The 16,246-nt window shown below is 45.0% G+C and overlaps 1 protein-coding gene across 2 annotated transcripts in view; it reads right to left on the bottom strand.

Annotated features, from left to right (window-relative positions):
- PCSK6 (proprotein convertase subtilisin/kexin type 6) overlaps positions 1 to 16,246 on the bottom strand; it is a 126,907-nt gene that overhangs the window by 55,236 nt on the left and 55,425 nt on the right. For both annotated transcript variants that reach the window (XM_074318149.1, XM_074318150.1), the window contains exon 7: positions 3,190 to 3,362. In XM_074318149.1, the coding sequence (XP_074174250.1) occupies positions 3,190 to 3,362 (173 nt within the window). The remainder of the gene's footprint in view (positions 1 to 3,189; positions 3,363 to 16,246) is intronic.

Genomic DNA, 16,246 nt, shown 5'->3' with positions numbered 1-16,246 from the left:
AGACCTGTCACCCCGATCTCCCCACCCCACTCTAAATTTTTTGTAAAAGGTTGTCATTTTGCAAAGTGGGACGTGCGATCTGATGGCCCCAGCAGCACAGAGAAGGCCTCACACAGCACCCCTCATTCGTGAGTGTCCACACAGACCACTGGGGGTGCTGTTACACTGGAGACGAACTCGCAGGTCCAGGTGGGACGAGATTCTGCATTTCTAACGAGCTCCCAGGTGATGCGGGCTGGTGCCTCTGGACCCATTTTGAATATCAAGAGCCTAAAATGCCACAGGCCTGTGTCTCTCCACCTCACTCCGAGACCAATCCATTCTCACAGGTGTCCAGGCAGCAAAAGCCTCTTCACTCTGAAAAGAGTTTCCTGCCAGGAGAACCTGGGAATCAGGCAGAGGCAACACTAAGATCGGAGGTGTAATGAGATATTTCTGCTGTCTCTGAGGATTGCGTCTTCACTTTCCAGGTCATATGGAAGCCACAGGATGGAAAGGGACATTTCAACCCCAGCCGTGCACTTGCATCTCTGTTCAGAAAAACCATAACTTCGATCCGATTAGAACCCATTTCAGCGTCTTGCCTGGGAAGCAGAGTTTACCCATGGTTTCAGAAGCACCGTTACTGAGGCTTAGCAAACGCCGGGCCTCTGCATGAGGCAGCATTTTCAGCTACCGTGATCTGACTCGCCCCTTCTGGAGGATACTTGAGTAGTAAGGCTTCGTAAGGACCAACATCGAACACATCTTTCTGCTAAATTATGGCTTCTGAAATCTCTCCCAAACCACATCGCCTACCTAAGATGAAGTCAGATCTTACGAAGAAAGACTATGAGTGACAAAGGGGACATGGAGGTGGAAAAACAGATGGGGGATGTGGTTCGGTTTGAGACCGTCAAGTTTCCAGGAGAATTTTCCGTGACAACTTCAGACAGCTGCGATGTAAGTCTCCTTAAATGACATAATTGACTTTAGGATGACTAAAAAGAAAAAAGAAACGAAATGACCTCAGTCATTCAAAAACCTGTGACAACAATGACGGGAACCACATGGTCCCCTCTGCATCGTGTCCACTCCTCTCACAGCTTGAAGGAGCTAAGGCCGCCCAGATATCTAGGTGCAAAAAGCCCCTTTCTGAGCCTCCAACTTTCCAAAGTCCTGTCTGGACTGTGTCTGTACAAACCTAAGGGAAGCTGAGAATGCCAACAATCCTTTGAAAGAATCCTTACATCTACTGGAAATAGGGGGCCCCAAACTGAGATCTCAAATCTTTAGACAGCATCTCATAGAAAGGACAGAAGCTCACGTCAACACCACCCAAAGCAGTATCTTCTATGCAGAAAATGCAACCTCTAACTTACAGCTCAAATTACACTTAATTTTTAAGGAGGTTTCACTAGTCACCAAGACTGATATAGAAGTGACACAGAGGGTGGCGCATGCTGGGGATGGGGACGATGAGATATTTTTATTCGGCAGCCAGTGGGCAGCGGCTGACCTGGTCACGCCTGAACCTTCCAGGATGCCCGGGCCAGCAGCTGGCACGGCTCAGGCGCTCAGCAACCCGACTGCAGCAGCCTTCGCATTTCCTTAGAGTCGTGGGGACAAAGGAAGCTGTCTGGTGTCCCCATCACGAGCACGAGGTCGAATTCTATGGAAGGGTGTGTGTCTGAACTGTCCTCCTCTTTTTCTTTTCTTGTCTAACTGAGTGTCTAGGTGAGCAATGAGCTCTGGGGGACACAAGAACAGACGCTCTGCTTTTTGTCACTAGCTTCTCAGACATTCAAGCCCCAAGGGGTTGGGGAGAGAGGCAGCATAGGGGGAGGCCTCTGCCTTGTACCTGGGGAGCAACAGCACATCCACAAGGGGGGTGCAGGCAGGTGAACCTGGCCAGGTGAGGCCTGAGACAGGGAAGAGTGAGGAAATGGGGGAACACCCAGGCGTTCCGTAGTGGGGGTGTGTGGCCAGGTTGGGGGCATTCTAAGACATAAGTATGCAACCCCCATAAAAAGAAATTAATAGAAAATAACCAAAGTCAATACATCCAGAAAAGCAATCAAATCATATTGTTTAGAAAAAAATAAAACCATAAACAGGGTTAAAAAAGATTGCTCTTCTGTGGGGCAGGGCTAGGGGATGGGCAGGGGGAGATAAAGAAAGGCGACTTTCAATGTAACCCTCCCGTACTATCTGATTCATTCATTAACTATTCATCAAATACATCTTCATCAGGGCAATGGGTTACAATAAGAACTGCTAAGAGAAGTTTGAAAGTCTATAAATAATAAAGTGCCCCCCCCCCCAGCCCCACTGTCCTGTCTGTCACAGAAGTCAGAGGTACAGACACTCCCCAGGGGTGCCTGGGTTTCCTGCTCAAACCCTCGCAGCATCACAGGGCCACACCTTATGCTTTGGCCAGGGCTTTTGGGTCACTCAGGGCCACCTGGACGCTGACCAGAGCTGTGTGCTCCAAGAAGCTGTCCTCGCCCAGAAATCCGCTTTGCCACCCTGCTTGTTACAGCTGGGTCATCTCCAGTACCCCCTGCCCCACCCCCAGTCTTTCTGACTCACAAGGACCCAGAATGGGTGATCACAGAGGGACAGGGGACGGGCTTCCAGGGAGGAGTCTGCCAGCCTCTTCTGTGTCCCCTCCTCCAGTCGAGGAGAATCAGCCCTGGGATGTTTAGTCCAGGGGAGGTTCCATCCAAGAAATTCTAAGTGTGTTGGTCTGTGTGCTGGCAGGGAGGGCAACACCACCGAGACTTCCTGCTTCGGGGGGCGCAGAAAGCTGCAGGGCAGGGTCCTTTCGTGAGCAGCTGGCCAGAGGCCAGGACACCTCTTCCACTGCATGGTCCAAATACCAGGCCAGGTGGTCGGGTTGAGACCCGTGCCACCCACCTGCACACACCCGTCAGCCGGGGGTCAGGCTCCAAGGCACAGAGGCCCGGGGCTGGCAGGTGACCCGCTTGCTCTCGCTGCACCAGCTACTCCATAAGGAGGTGAAATACTTCTGCTCTGAGACGGCCACTCCCCTGAGACCCCAAATGGCTTCTCTGTCACTCTGGCCTGGCACAGTAGGGACTTCCCAGTCCCATTTCGGGGCTCTGGCTTTTGTCACTCTGATTTTTAATTGTTAATCTTTTTCTACTCCCCTGCCATGAGCTCCCCCGCAGCCCTGGGTCACTCCACCTTTTTAATGCCATACTCGAAGGCCTGCTTCGCCAGTCGGCCGGGCCCGTCCACCGTCTTCCCGTCGTCGTCGGGTCCCCAGCTCGCGCTGTATATGTCAATGTAGTTGGGTCTGATGCCCAGGGACTTGGCCTCCACCACATCGGTCACATCGCCGTCCAGCATACGGATGCCTGCAAGGACAGGAGGAGGTGCCACCTGGGTACCTGTCCGCAGGGACTGTCACCCCGGGCACAGGGACGGGACGGAGAGCCCCACACAGCTTGGGAGTCTGTCCCACACCACGTTGGACACCTCTCTCCCCACTCGATGCTGGTCAATGTGAAAAAATTAAAACGACACCCTTGGCCACGGGGTAGTGTCCCCAAGGCACGATGGCAACAAAGCGAACAAAGGTACAGTCCCCTCAGTACCACGATGTCACGTTGTATTTGAAAATGGACAGTTCTATGCTAGCATTTGCCTGGCTGTTAATAGTTGATATTTATTTCTCATGAAAAAGAATGATTCCACCTGATTTATAATTAGGAGACAGAAGGTCACACCCTAGCCAGTTGAGGAGGGGCTGCCATCCCTTGTGTTCAGGTCCATGCTTCCTGGAGGGGCTTTTGGAGATGGGGAGTACAGCTTCCCAGGAGCACCCCAAAAGGAGATGGGGTGAGTGGGCTCCCACAGGCCTCTCCCAGCACCTGCCTCCCTGGCCAGGGGTCTCTCTCATTCTTGGCACCGTGTCCAGAGCCGGCCTCTGCATCCAGCAGATGTGGCCCCCGACCCCAAGGCCTCACCCAGAGAGGGGGGCTCAGTGAGGCTGGCACGTGACTGGGGCATGAAGGCCACCACACGTCCTGCTTTGACAGTAGTAGATATGTACAGCTGGACCTCTCTGAAGCTCGGGGAACGTCTGCCTGCCCAGCCCCCAGAGCAGTACTCGAGGTGGCCACTCAGCACCCACAGCCCCCCCACTCAGAAGCCCCTCCAGCATTGGGCCCAGCCCCAGGTGTGTGGTGGCCATGCCTTTCAACAAAATGAATTCTAAATCTTAGAGCTATTTAAGACGGAACAGAAAACGGGACTTTTCTGATTGTAAGACTAATATATGCTCTTTGCAGAAAGTTTGGGAAACAGAGAAATAACTAGTGATAATATCTGGGTTATTTTCTTCTAGCATTTTCCTTTGCCCACAGCATATAATTTCTCTCCAAGTTCCCTGTACCACTAACAATTCTTCCAAGACATGACTGTTAATGGTTGCTGCTCCCCGTCCCATGTACCCCCAGCCCAGGCAGCACTCTTTCTGGGGTTCCCCTTACCAAGTGGAGGGCCCCCCCATATCTCCTTGACTGGACTGGATCTACTCATTCTATAACCCAGAATGTACATCGTCGGCATATAGTGGGTACTCAAAAAACAGAAACTCTGGATATAACTGATTTTAAAAAACAAAATGGTGACTTTTCCCCGAGGTTAAAAGCCATGGTCCAGGCCCGAATGGGAAGAACCACACACGGGAAATTCTGTGAGGGGACACTTCCCCAGGTGCTCAGGGCTCATGGTTTTATGTAAATTACATCCTCCCGGCCCATCTACTTAAGACTCTAGTTGTGGGGATATTATGCTGTCATGTCCCGTCTCGCTCCTGCTGGCTCCGAGGGACACTGGGTGAGAGCTCTGCTCCATGGGCCTCTCACTGAGGGCAGGTGACGAGGCATCCACGTCCCCTTGCCATGTGGCACCATGTTGGTGTCTGAACAATGGCGGCTTCCCTGGCCTTCCTGCAACCAGGCAGGTGAGGGCTTGTCGTAGCCAGCTTGGGCTGCCATCGCAAAATGCCACTGGCCGGGGGCTTAAACAACAGACATGTACTTCTGACAGTTCTCAAGGCTGGAAGTCCAAGTTCAAGTTCAAGTTCAAGTTTTCCCCGTGAGCGCCTGCTTCATGGCTTACAGCCACCTTCTAAACTAAAAAGGTGATTCGTGTACAGTGCCTGGCACTCAGTAAGCCCTCAGCGCACGTGTTAGCAGCTAGCTTGAGCCCCACGGAGCCTGTTTCCCATTTGTAAATATGGGGGTAATGGCACCTACTTCCAGGGTTTGCTCATAACCAATGACTTTTTACCCTTTTTGTAAAAACACGCACTATTTGATACGAATGAAGGATGGTATGTCACCTGCGTGTTAGAGAGCCTATAACACAACGGGCGCCTGTGACCCCTCCACACAGTACAAACACGAACATGACCCACGGGGGCCACTACCCAGCCCCACCCCTCACAGATAAAACTGCTCAGATGTTTGGATTGTTCTTTCCATTGACTTTGGAAACTGGCATTTTTAGTACAGTTGTATGTGTGCTTAGTTTCGCCTGTACTGGGAATTCATCCTTGTTGGTTACACACGTTATAAGTATCTTCTTCCCGGTGATGCTTTGTCGTCTTACGCTGTTTAGAGTTTTTTGATAAACAGAGTTGCTTAATTTCAACAGTGTAAGAACTAATTTCCCCCTAAAGATCAGGGAATTACAGTGCGGGCCAAATCTGTTCTGGCTTATTGACATCGATTGTGGGGTTCCTTTTTCTGTTTTCCGGGGGGTCAGAGCCACCTCTGTCACATCAGCTCATTGTACTGCCTCCTTTCTGATTTCTGGGTGGACGAGAGAGACTGGGTGGCCTGACTGCTCTTTCCCCAGTCACTGGTCTGGGTGCCCAGGTCTTCTATCCCCTGGCTGTGTCAGAGACACTGGGCTCAGGTGCTGTCTCAGTCACGAGAGGGGTCCTAGCCAGTATGGGACGTTAGTGTTGTGGGGTGGCCCCTGACAAGATAAAGAGCAGCTTGCAGTGAGGGAAAGGGCAGCGGAGAGAATCCCGGGGTGGAGGCTTGGCTCTGTTTGACCTTGGGCCAGGGTCTCAAATTCTAGGAGCTCTTGCTTTCCACAGTATTTACCGGGTGGGGTAGTTGAGAAGATTAAATATATGGTGGTCCTGGGCCCCGGTGCTGTGTGAGAAATGCCAGCTGCGTGCTTGATGCCCTGACTTTCAGCAATGAGCTTTTCTAGGTCGAGAGATGCTGCCAGCCCCGTAGGCAGCCACAATCAGCTCTGAGGTTCTAATGGGAAAATCTAAGCCACGAGTCTGGGACTTCTCCAGGCACGTTATAGGTGTTAGAATGCCTATTTTTGGACAAGAAAGAGATGCCAGGAGACATCCAAAAATATGCAGAAATAAATATATGAACAGAATGATTTCCTGACACCTCTCACGGTGCTTTTCATCTCGAAAGAAGAGTGACTGATGTGTGAGAAAGAAAGCACAATGTATTTAGGTTTTAATGAAGCATCTGTTTTCCCCAACACTGACAGGCTGCCAACAAAGAAAAGGTAAATGTTTTCAGTAGAAACCTGCTGTTCCAATATTAGCTTTAAATGCGCGTGTTTCTCTGGAAATGCCAAATTGAAGAAAATCAGTAATCACTTCTCTAATGAAAAACGAAGGGCCCCTTTACCACAAATTGTCAGGCACAAAAAAAATAATTTGGACAGACAATTTGGGTGGCAAATTAATTCCCCGTTGTTTGCATGCTCGCGATGGCTGCCGTGAGTTGGGTTCAGAGTTCATGGCAGCAGGAGACACATGTCTGACTGGTCCCCTCGGGATCCATCTGTGGGCACAAGGTAGAAGGGTCTTCAGAAGGAGTGGGGTGAGCTGTAGAATCTGACAGGTTTTGTGTTTGGGTGAATCACCCAGAGTGTGCCCGACAGACAGTCTGGTCCCCACAGGAGCGGCACACAGGAAAGAATCACACAGGCCTTCCTCACGTTAAGCAATACATGCCTTCTGATAAAACTGCCTGAACCCAGTAACATTTTAAAGGCCCCGGGAGAACTTGCTGGAATGAATGATTTCACAAGTCTCTAGGTAAAGCTTAAAAAACCAACAGCACTTTTTTCATAGTGACCCATCCTTCTAGTTTATCCCCCTGCTTCTAATTTATTGTGCAGCCTTCCAATTGACAGGCTTTATAAGGCAGGGCAGGCCTATTGACGTGCAGCCGGCCCTGTAGGCCCACGCGACACAGCACTTCCCCCGAAACCGTTCTGAGGACGCTCCATGTTAAAAGACCACGGGGAGATCAGAGCGTGACTGCATGCATATTTGGAGATAAGGCCTTTAAAGAGGTGGTTAAGCTAAAATGAGGCCACATGGATGGGCCTCAACCCCTATGACTGTGTCCCATATAAGAAATGGAAATTTAGACCGAGGGACAACCGTGTGAAGACACAGGGAGAGGCAGCCATTTGCAAGAGGAGAGAGGCCTCAGAAGAAACCAACCCTGCTGACACTTGATCTTGAACTTCCAGCCTCCAGAACTGAGACAAAATAAGTTTCTATTGGGTGAAAAAAAAAAAAAAGGAATGGAAAGAACACACACACGAACACACACATATGTACATGCACACACACACACACTCATGTACACACATTAGATTGCGGCTTCCTCAGTGTGACAAATAGGCCTCCCCAGTGCATTTGCTCATTAATCCTGAGTTTACTGTGGTAAATCCACAGAGAATGGTTTCTCTGTTTGTTTCCCACTGAAACTATAGTACATTCTGTTCTACCAGCAGCCATTCGGGGCCAAGTGAAGTTCCAACAGTTGTTTAGAAATGTTTCAAACCTGAGAGGTCTCTGTCAACTCTCATTACTGCCTAAGACAGTCCAGGGCTGTGAAATCTCTCGCTGTGCCCTCATTGCCACCTCATTCTGTGGACCCCAGGCAGCTGTGGCCTGCCAACAGGTCAAGGCACACAGACGTCCCTGTCACATGAAGTGCCTGGAGACCAGCGTGGACTGCAAGACAAGTCTCCTGGGCCTCCTGTTGGAGCGGTTCTATCTCCTTCCGGAGCGGAAGTGGGTATGTCCTCCACGGAGCCCCATGTCCATGGGAGGAAGCCCGACCTAGATTGGGCCTTGCATTAACCATGTCTTTTATTTTCTGATGCTTTGACACTGTGGGGCTTTGCTGACCCTGGAAGGTCTGACATCCCCATACCCCAGAGTTGGCCAATTCCTAGAGAGAGCAAACAACTCCCCTGTGAGTGCCCCTTTCACGTGCAAGCCAACCAGAGCCCATACCCCCAAACACCTCCTTCATGGAGCCCTTACACGTGGGGACACTATTCTCCTGCCCAGAGCCAGGTATGTACCAGACAACTCGGGACAGCCCCTATACCCAGAGCCCTGAAATTATTCAAACTGGCCAGTCCCAAAGCTGCGTAGCCAGCCTGCCTCCTCCTTCCTGCAGAAACCACAATAAGGCGTCAGCTCCCTGTCCCCTGACCATCCCTGTGTGGCTCTCTCATGGTGTGGCATGTCCCCTTTGCTTGGGGACTGTGAATAACAAACCGTGTTCATGGCCATTGTCTCCTGATCTGTTGGCCTTGCCATCCCTAAATAATAATGAAAATGGTCTTTTAAAACGGGTCACTCTTTCCTAAGCAGGTTCTGCTGATTTTTCAAAGAATGATAAAACCTGGCAGAGCCTCAGCAGTGATCGAGGGATTTGAAATCTACAAGGACTTCAATAGCAGGGACCAGAGAACAGCAGCACATTGCCCAGGGGCACACAGCAATTCTCTGAGAGTCAGCAGCGTGGAACACCAGGCAAAGCAGCAGACTTCTGAGGAGGCGGGGCACCCAAATAGCCACCCTGTATGTGGGGACAGCGAGGAACCCTGAGAGGACGTGCGCTTGTGACAGAGTAAGCCAGCACATGCCTGAACTGGCCTCCAAGGGGACAAGAAGATGGTACAAATAAGACCATCACACCACCATGAAGATAAGACACTGCCATGAACAAAAGCCACCCAGGAATGTGTCCCTTGGACCTGCACATGCTCTGTCCTTGTCGGTCTCCCTTTCTCAATGCACCCAAGAGCAAAGCTACTTCTCGCTCAGTGCTTCTGAGGACAAGCTCAGGAACCCCAAGTGTAAGCCAGTCTCAGCTGTCCCCCTGGGGAGGGCGTGGCCACCAAGGGACATGGGGCAGAAGGACCTATGGCCCATCCTATCCATCTCCCCCTTCCCACGGCTGCTGCTTAGGCTGGGGACACTCAGACCCAGCAGGCAGGGGCCTTGGATGAGAGTTAGGGGTGAGGGCTGGGGACCCCAGCACCTGTAGATTACCTGCTCCTACCTAGTAGCTGCCCTCGGTCACTCAATCCTCCCTAACCCCACAATGCATCTGAAATCCCACTGCACTTGCAAATCACTTGGAGCCTTTGAAGATTAATGTGTAGCTTAAACTGTCCTGAAAATGCCCACAAGCCCAGACTGCTTAATGGAACCACTAATGAGACCGAATTCTGTGACTGGGAACGAACATAATGGGCAGATTTATGGGTGCAGATTAATTTGACTGTTATGTACTTAACATTTTCATGTTTATGAAAGAAGAAACATGATCCAGTTCCCCAATCAACATACAGAACAAAAAAACACACAGAAACCTGGCTGTCGCCATCCCGTTTTCCTTCCCAGAAACAGACTACACATAGGCTGAGATGATGCACGGATTTTGTGAGGCCTGAGCAGGGGAGCTTTCCGGTTTCAAAGCATCTGCCAGGCACAGAGAGGGGGTCCTGGCAGCCTCCAGCTGTCCTGCTCCCCTGCTGCCTGCTCTGTCACTCAGGCTAGGGAGGCTTCTGGAAGAAGCTAGATGCAGGGCAAACTGTACTAAAAATGGTGTGTCCTAGGTGATACCTGTCCTGCCGCAGGAAAATGTGTGAACCTTGTGAAGCATCAGTGCAGGTGAGGAACCTGCCCACGGCCAGTTCCTCCTAAAGTTCAAGGGGCAGGGGCGAGGGCATCACTCACCTGGCCTGCAGTTGTGCATTTCCCTGACAGAGTGAGTTCTGCTCAGACCAGTGTGGACACCTGGCCCCCCAGAGGGCATGTGTCATGGGATACCAGAAGGGGGACCTGAGGCAGTGGCCAGACTCAGCCTCAGCTCACAGTCTGCAAGGTGCCTTTACATGTCTGCAGGTACCAGCAGGAAGGACTGTGCCCCATGGAGCTCACCCCGGAGGTGAGCTGATGGCGGCGGGTGTGGCCAAGTCTGAGAGCTGCCGACCACCAATGCCAGCCAGAAGCAGCTGGGCAAGAAGGAAGCGGCATCACAGTTTTATAAGGGTTAACAGAATGAGGGAGTAAAGAAAGGCTAAGCGAGAAGACAGGCTTAGACTGACGACTGTTATCCTTTCTCTCTACCTTCCTATTAGTCCAGTTATCAGAGGAAGCTTGAAAGGCATGGCTTATTCCATTTTAGGCCAAGAGAGAGAAGCAAGGCCAAGGTACGTTTGGAAAGAATGTGAATTTGGTCAAGGAAATGAATACACGTGCACATCACGGAAACTTCCTTTCTGCTTCTGTTCCTGCTCACAGGCTTGGTGGCCGCTGTCCTCGTTGGGTCACTGCTATGGCCTAGCACCAAAGAGCTACGACTGCAAAGGGACAATCCAGGCTTCAGGTCACCGAATGGGCTCAACAACAGAATGCAGGGGACAGAGTAGAGAAAGGGTAAGCTGGAAGATGTAACAATAGAAATTGCCCAATCTGAACAACGAAGAGAAAACAGACTAAAAAAATAAAACGATAACAACAAAATCTCGAAAAAAACGAAAAGAGTCTTAGAGACTCATAACAAAAGATCTAACATTTGTGTCATTGGAATCCCAGAAGCAGAGGATGGAGATAGGGCTAAAAAAGTACTAGAAGAAATAATGGCTACACTCTATCAAAAGTTGGCAAGACACATAAACCCACGGCTATAATAGGCTTTCCTTCTCCTCTTGAATTTTCTAAATTATGTTTCACAGTTGAAGCAAAAATTATAATACTGTCTGTAGAGAAATATTTAAGAAAATTATAAACAATGGAGGGTAACAGAATGTAAAGGAAGTAAGGTTTCTATACCTCACTTGAGCTGGTAAAATGACAACACCCAGACTGTTATAACATAACATAATCACTGAAAAAGCTATATAAGAAATTGACTTTGTAATTAAAAAAAATCTCCCGAAAAAGAGATCTTCGGGGCCAAATGCTTTCACTGGAGGCCTACTAAAAGTCTGAAAAATCAACACCAATTCTACCCAATCACTTCTAGGACATAAAAGAGTAAGGAACATGTTCTAATTCATTTACTGAAGCTGGTATAACCCTGAGACCAAAAGCAGACAAAGACAGTCAAAAAAAAAAAAAAAAAAAAAAAGAAAGAAAGAAAGAAAAAGGAAATTATAAACCCCAAATCCTTAAGAATATAGATACAAAACCCTTAACAAAATATTAGCAAACAGATTTCAGTACTATGGAAAAAGAAAACACCATGACTAAGTGGGGAATTATCCAACAGATTCAAGACTGGATCAATATTCAAAAAGCCACCAATATAACCCACCATAATAACGAGTTAAAGAAGCAAAATCACATGACTATACCAGTCAATGAAGAAAAAGCAATGACAAAATTCAACACCCATTCATTTAAAATCCAAAAAACAAAACAAAAAATAACCCCAAAACCCCCAAAACAAAAAACTAGGTATAAATGGTACATAGTTAATTTGCTAAAGAGCATGGACAAACACCCTACAGGTAACATCATACTCGGTGATGAAAGACTGAATGCTGTCTCCTGAAGGTCAGGAACAAGGTAAGCATATCTGCTCTGGGTTAGAGCTCTAGTCAGAGCAATAAGGCAAGAAAAGGAAATGTGCAGCATATCGATCAGAAAGAAGAAACCAAACTGCCCCTATTTGCAGATGACATTACCAAGTATCAAATCTCAAGGAATCTACTCCTAGAACTAATAAGTGAGTTCAGAAAAGTTGCAGGATACAAGATCAACACACAAACAACACCCATATTTTCTATAAATTAACAACGAACACATAGACATGGAAATTCAAAATATGATGCCATGTAAATAGCTTAAAACAAAATGGAACCCTTAGGTGTCAGTCTAACCAAACATGCATAGGACTTGTAGAGTGAAAGCTGCATAATGCTGACTGGGGAAAGAAACGAAGATGAGCTAAATAAATGGAGAGACATATCGTGTTCATGACTTGAAAGATGTCGCTTCTCCCAATTGATATACAAGTTTGACACAACCCCTACCAAGATCCCAGCAAATATTTTTTGGAGATAGTGACAAGATAATGATAACATTTGTATGGAAAGGCAAAAGAACTAGAATAGCTAAAACAACTTTGAAAAAGAAAAGTAACGTGGGAGCAATCAGTCTACCCCATTTCAAAACTGTGCAGTGGCAGAGGACAGGCACATAGATCAAAGGGACAGACAGAGAACCCAGAAATAAACCCACACAAATACGCCCCACTGATTTGTGACCAAAGTACTAAAGCAACTCAATGGAAGCATAACGGGCATTTCAGCAAATGGTGCTACAACTCTCAGACATCCACAGGCAAACAAAACAAAACCAAAACAAGAATCTTTGACTTAAGCTGCACCCTTTGTACAAAATGAACTCAAAGCAGATCTCTCAAAATGGAATTTGAAATGTAAAACCTAAACCTACAGATCTTTTAGGTAAAAACAGAGACTAGTCAGGATGCAAGCCACGGCAAAGAGCTCTTAGGTGGACAGCAAAAAGCATGACCCATAAAAAGAAAAAGTGATAAAGTGGGTTTCATCAAAATTAAACACTTTTTTCTGCCAAAGACCCTGTGAAAGAGGATGAAAAGACAAGCTACAACGTGGGAGAAAAAATTCACAAACAACATAGTCATCAAAGGACGAGTAACTAGAATATATAAAGAACTCTCGACGCTCAACAGTTAAAAATCAAACACTTCATTCACAAAATGGGCAAAAGACATGATGAGATGTTTCACTGAAGAGAATGTACGTAGAGAGGGCAAATAAGCACACGGAAAGATACCCAACATCACTGGCTTTAGCAAAACGCAAATTAATGGAGGTAATCGCTACATACCTATCAGAATGGCTTTAAAAACAAAAGAAAAAAAAACCATCATGATACTAAATACTGGCAAGCATGCACAGAAACTGGACGACTCACACATTGCTAGGGAGAATATAAAATGGTACCACTTCTCTGGAAAACAATTTGCCAGTTTCTTCTAAAATAAACATGTAACTCTTACACAACCCAGCAACTACACTCCTGAACATAATTCCAAAGAAATGAAGCCTGACCTCACACAAAAACCTATACAAGAATGTTTCTAGGTGCTTTACTTGTAAACGCCCCAAACTAGAAACAATCCAGATGTCTTTCAACGGGTGAATGGTTAAACCAACCGTGGCACGTCCACTCCATGGAATACTACTTATCAATAAAGAGGTATCAAGAGAAACCCCCAGTCCATATCTTTACAGGAAATCTCTTGATTTGTAAATTCTTGCTCAAGTTTTAAAAAAAATACTTTTGTGGGTCACACGAGCAGGTCAAGGTAGGCTATGGGCCCCCACGTACAACCTCTGATCAAATTTATTTTACACTTAGTAAAAATAGAATAAAGATACTCTTCAAATAAAATAAAGATACTCTTCAAATAGAATAAAGATACTCTTCAAATATCCATTGTGATATTTACCAAGATTAAACATGTATTAGATCGCAAAGAAATTCTCAACAAATTCAAAAAGGCAGAAATTAATTATACAGAACACAGCCTCTGATCCCAATGCAATAAAGTGAAAACTGCTCAACAAAAGGAGCACTAAAAAATTCTATGCAGCTGGAAAAAAATTTTGAATCCCTTATAAATAATTCTTGAGTTAAAGAGAAAAATCAAAGCTGAAATAAAAAAATTATTCAGATGTGAATGACAGTAAGAACACTGTATAATTAAGCCAGAGGTAGGTAATGAGAGAAAAGCTATAAACTATTTATTTACTTATTAGAGCGCAGCAAAGTCTGAAAATAAAGAACCAAGCATTCTATTCAAGGATCTATGAAAAAACAACAATATTAAAAATTTAAAAGCTACAGGAAATAATAAACAAAGAAAAGCAGAAATCCATGAATTAGAAACTAAAAGAACTCAATCAAAAACATCAAAAATCTAGTTCTCTAAAAAAACCCTATTGTATATGAAATAGCAAATTTTTCATTAGTCTGATCAAGGAAAAAAAGGAGAGCTGCCACAAAAGATTAGGAAAAATTAGAGGTATAAATAGGGTAGATACATTTTTTTTTAATTATGAGAATGAGATATTAAATTTCTATGCTACATATTTGAAAATGTGGAAAAATGGATGATTTTCTAGGACAATTTAACTACCAACATTTTCTCAAAGAGAAACCTGAATAGACCTAGCCTTTTAAAGAGTCATCATGTCTGATCATATTGGTTAATCAGACTCTACCAACATTTCCAAAAACAGGCATTGTCCCCAGTATACGAACTGCTTCAGAGCATACTACAAGATAGCTTCTAGGTTGTTCTAAAAACCCGCATAATTCTGATAGCCAAACAGAACGGGGACATCAAAAACACAGCAACTGCAGTTCAATTCATCTAATAAAACAGATGCAAAACCACACATGAAATATTAACAATTGAATGCAGCAATATAGTAAAGGAACAATACTTATAAATCAAGTACAATTTATTCCAAGAATGGAAGAAGAATGAAATTTCCAATGCTAGGAAATCTACTACTGTAATTTACTACAGTGAACAGATTAAATAGTAAAACTGAAAAATAATATAATTACCTCAATAGAAGCTTGTAAAAATCCTGTAATAAAACTCAATATCAAACCTCTTAGAAATCTAAGAATATAAACATTTTTCTTAATTTAATAAAGAGTAACGACAGGAAACCTACAGAAAACGTGTACAAACGGTATAGCTCTAGGAACATTCCTGTATAAATAAGAAATAAAACAACAAAACCTATAAACCACCACGATTTTATTCATCAGGAGTCCCTATACATTGAAATAAGTCATAAAAAAAGAAATGAGAGTAATTAAGATTAAAGAGGTACAAACCACCATTATATTTACAGACAGCTTTTATTTACACCTGTCTAGAAAAGCCAGGAGAATAAAAATGAACCATAGAGTTCATGAAGGTGGTCAGATACAAAAAAAATCAATATATAAAAAATCAATATACAAAAAATCAATAGTTTTCCTATATCCACTTCAGTAATAACCAATTAGAAATATAATTTTAAAAAGGTCACCCTAGATATAAACCTATCAAGAAATGTATAAGATTGGTATGCAGATAGTGATAAAACTTTTTTAAATGATTTCAAAGAAGACCTGAATAAATAAAAACATACCATGTTCCTGGGTGGGAAGACTCAATACTGTAAAGATGTCAATTCTCCCCAATTAATCTACAATTTCCATGCAATCCCAATCAAAATCCCAACTGGAATTTTTATGGAACTTGACAAGCAGATTCTCAAGTTCATCTGAAAGAGAAAATGTGCAAGAATAGCCAAGAAAGTTTTGAAAAAGAATCATAAGAGGAAATTTGTCCTATCAGGTATCCAAAAAAAAAAAAAAAAAAAAAATCCTATTAAACTATAAGAGGTATTGTTCAGGGCTTAAAACAAATAGACTAATGAAACGTAACAGAGGATCCAGTATATCTAGCGGAATTTATATGATAAGGGTGGCATGTGGAAATCACTAAATATTAATTGCGGGAAAAATAAAGTTGGATCTCTCCTTCACACCATGAACAGAAATAAATTCCATATGGATTAAAAAGCTAAACAGAAAAGACAAAACCATAAAGTTTTAAGATGAACTATTATTATAAAACCAACTGTTTAGAGGAAATACAGGAGAATAAATTTATTATCTTGGGCTTTTCTAAGCAAGATCCCAACCCAGGAGTCATAAAAGACTAAGGAAGCTGACATAATAAAAAAATTTTAAACAGACTTTTATTGAAATATTACATATAGAAAAAGGGCACAAATCATCAATGTATAGCTCTACAACTTAATAAAAAAAATTAAAATTTCTCTAAAATGAAAGATAGGA

Source organism: Rhinolophus sinicus, linkage group LG13, assembly GCF_036562045.2.
Source record: "Rhinolophus sinicus isolate RSC01 linkage group LG13, ASM3656204v1, whole genome shotgun sequence".
NCBI classification, from domain to species: Eukaryota; Metazoa; Chordata; class Mammalia; order Chiroptera; family Rhinolophidae; genus Rhinolophus; species Rhinolophus sinicus.
Note: the sequence above shows the minus strand (reverse complement) of the source record. Positions and strands in the feature narration are given on the sequence as shown.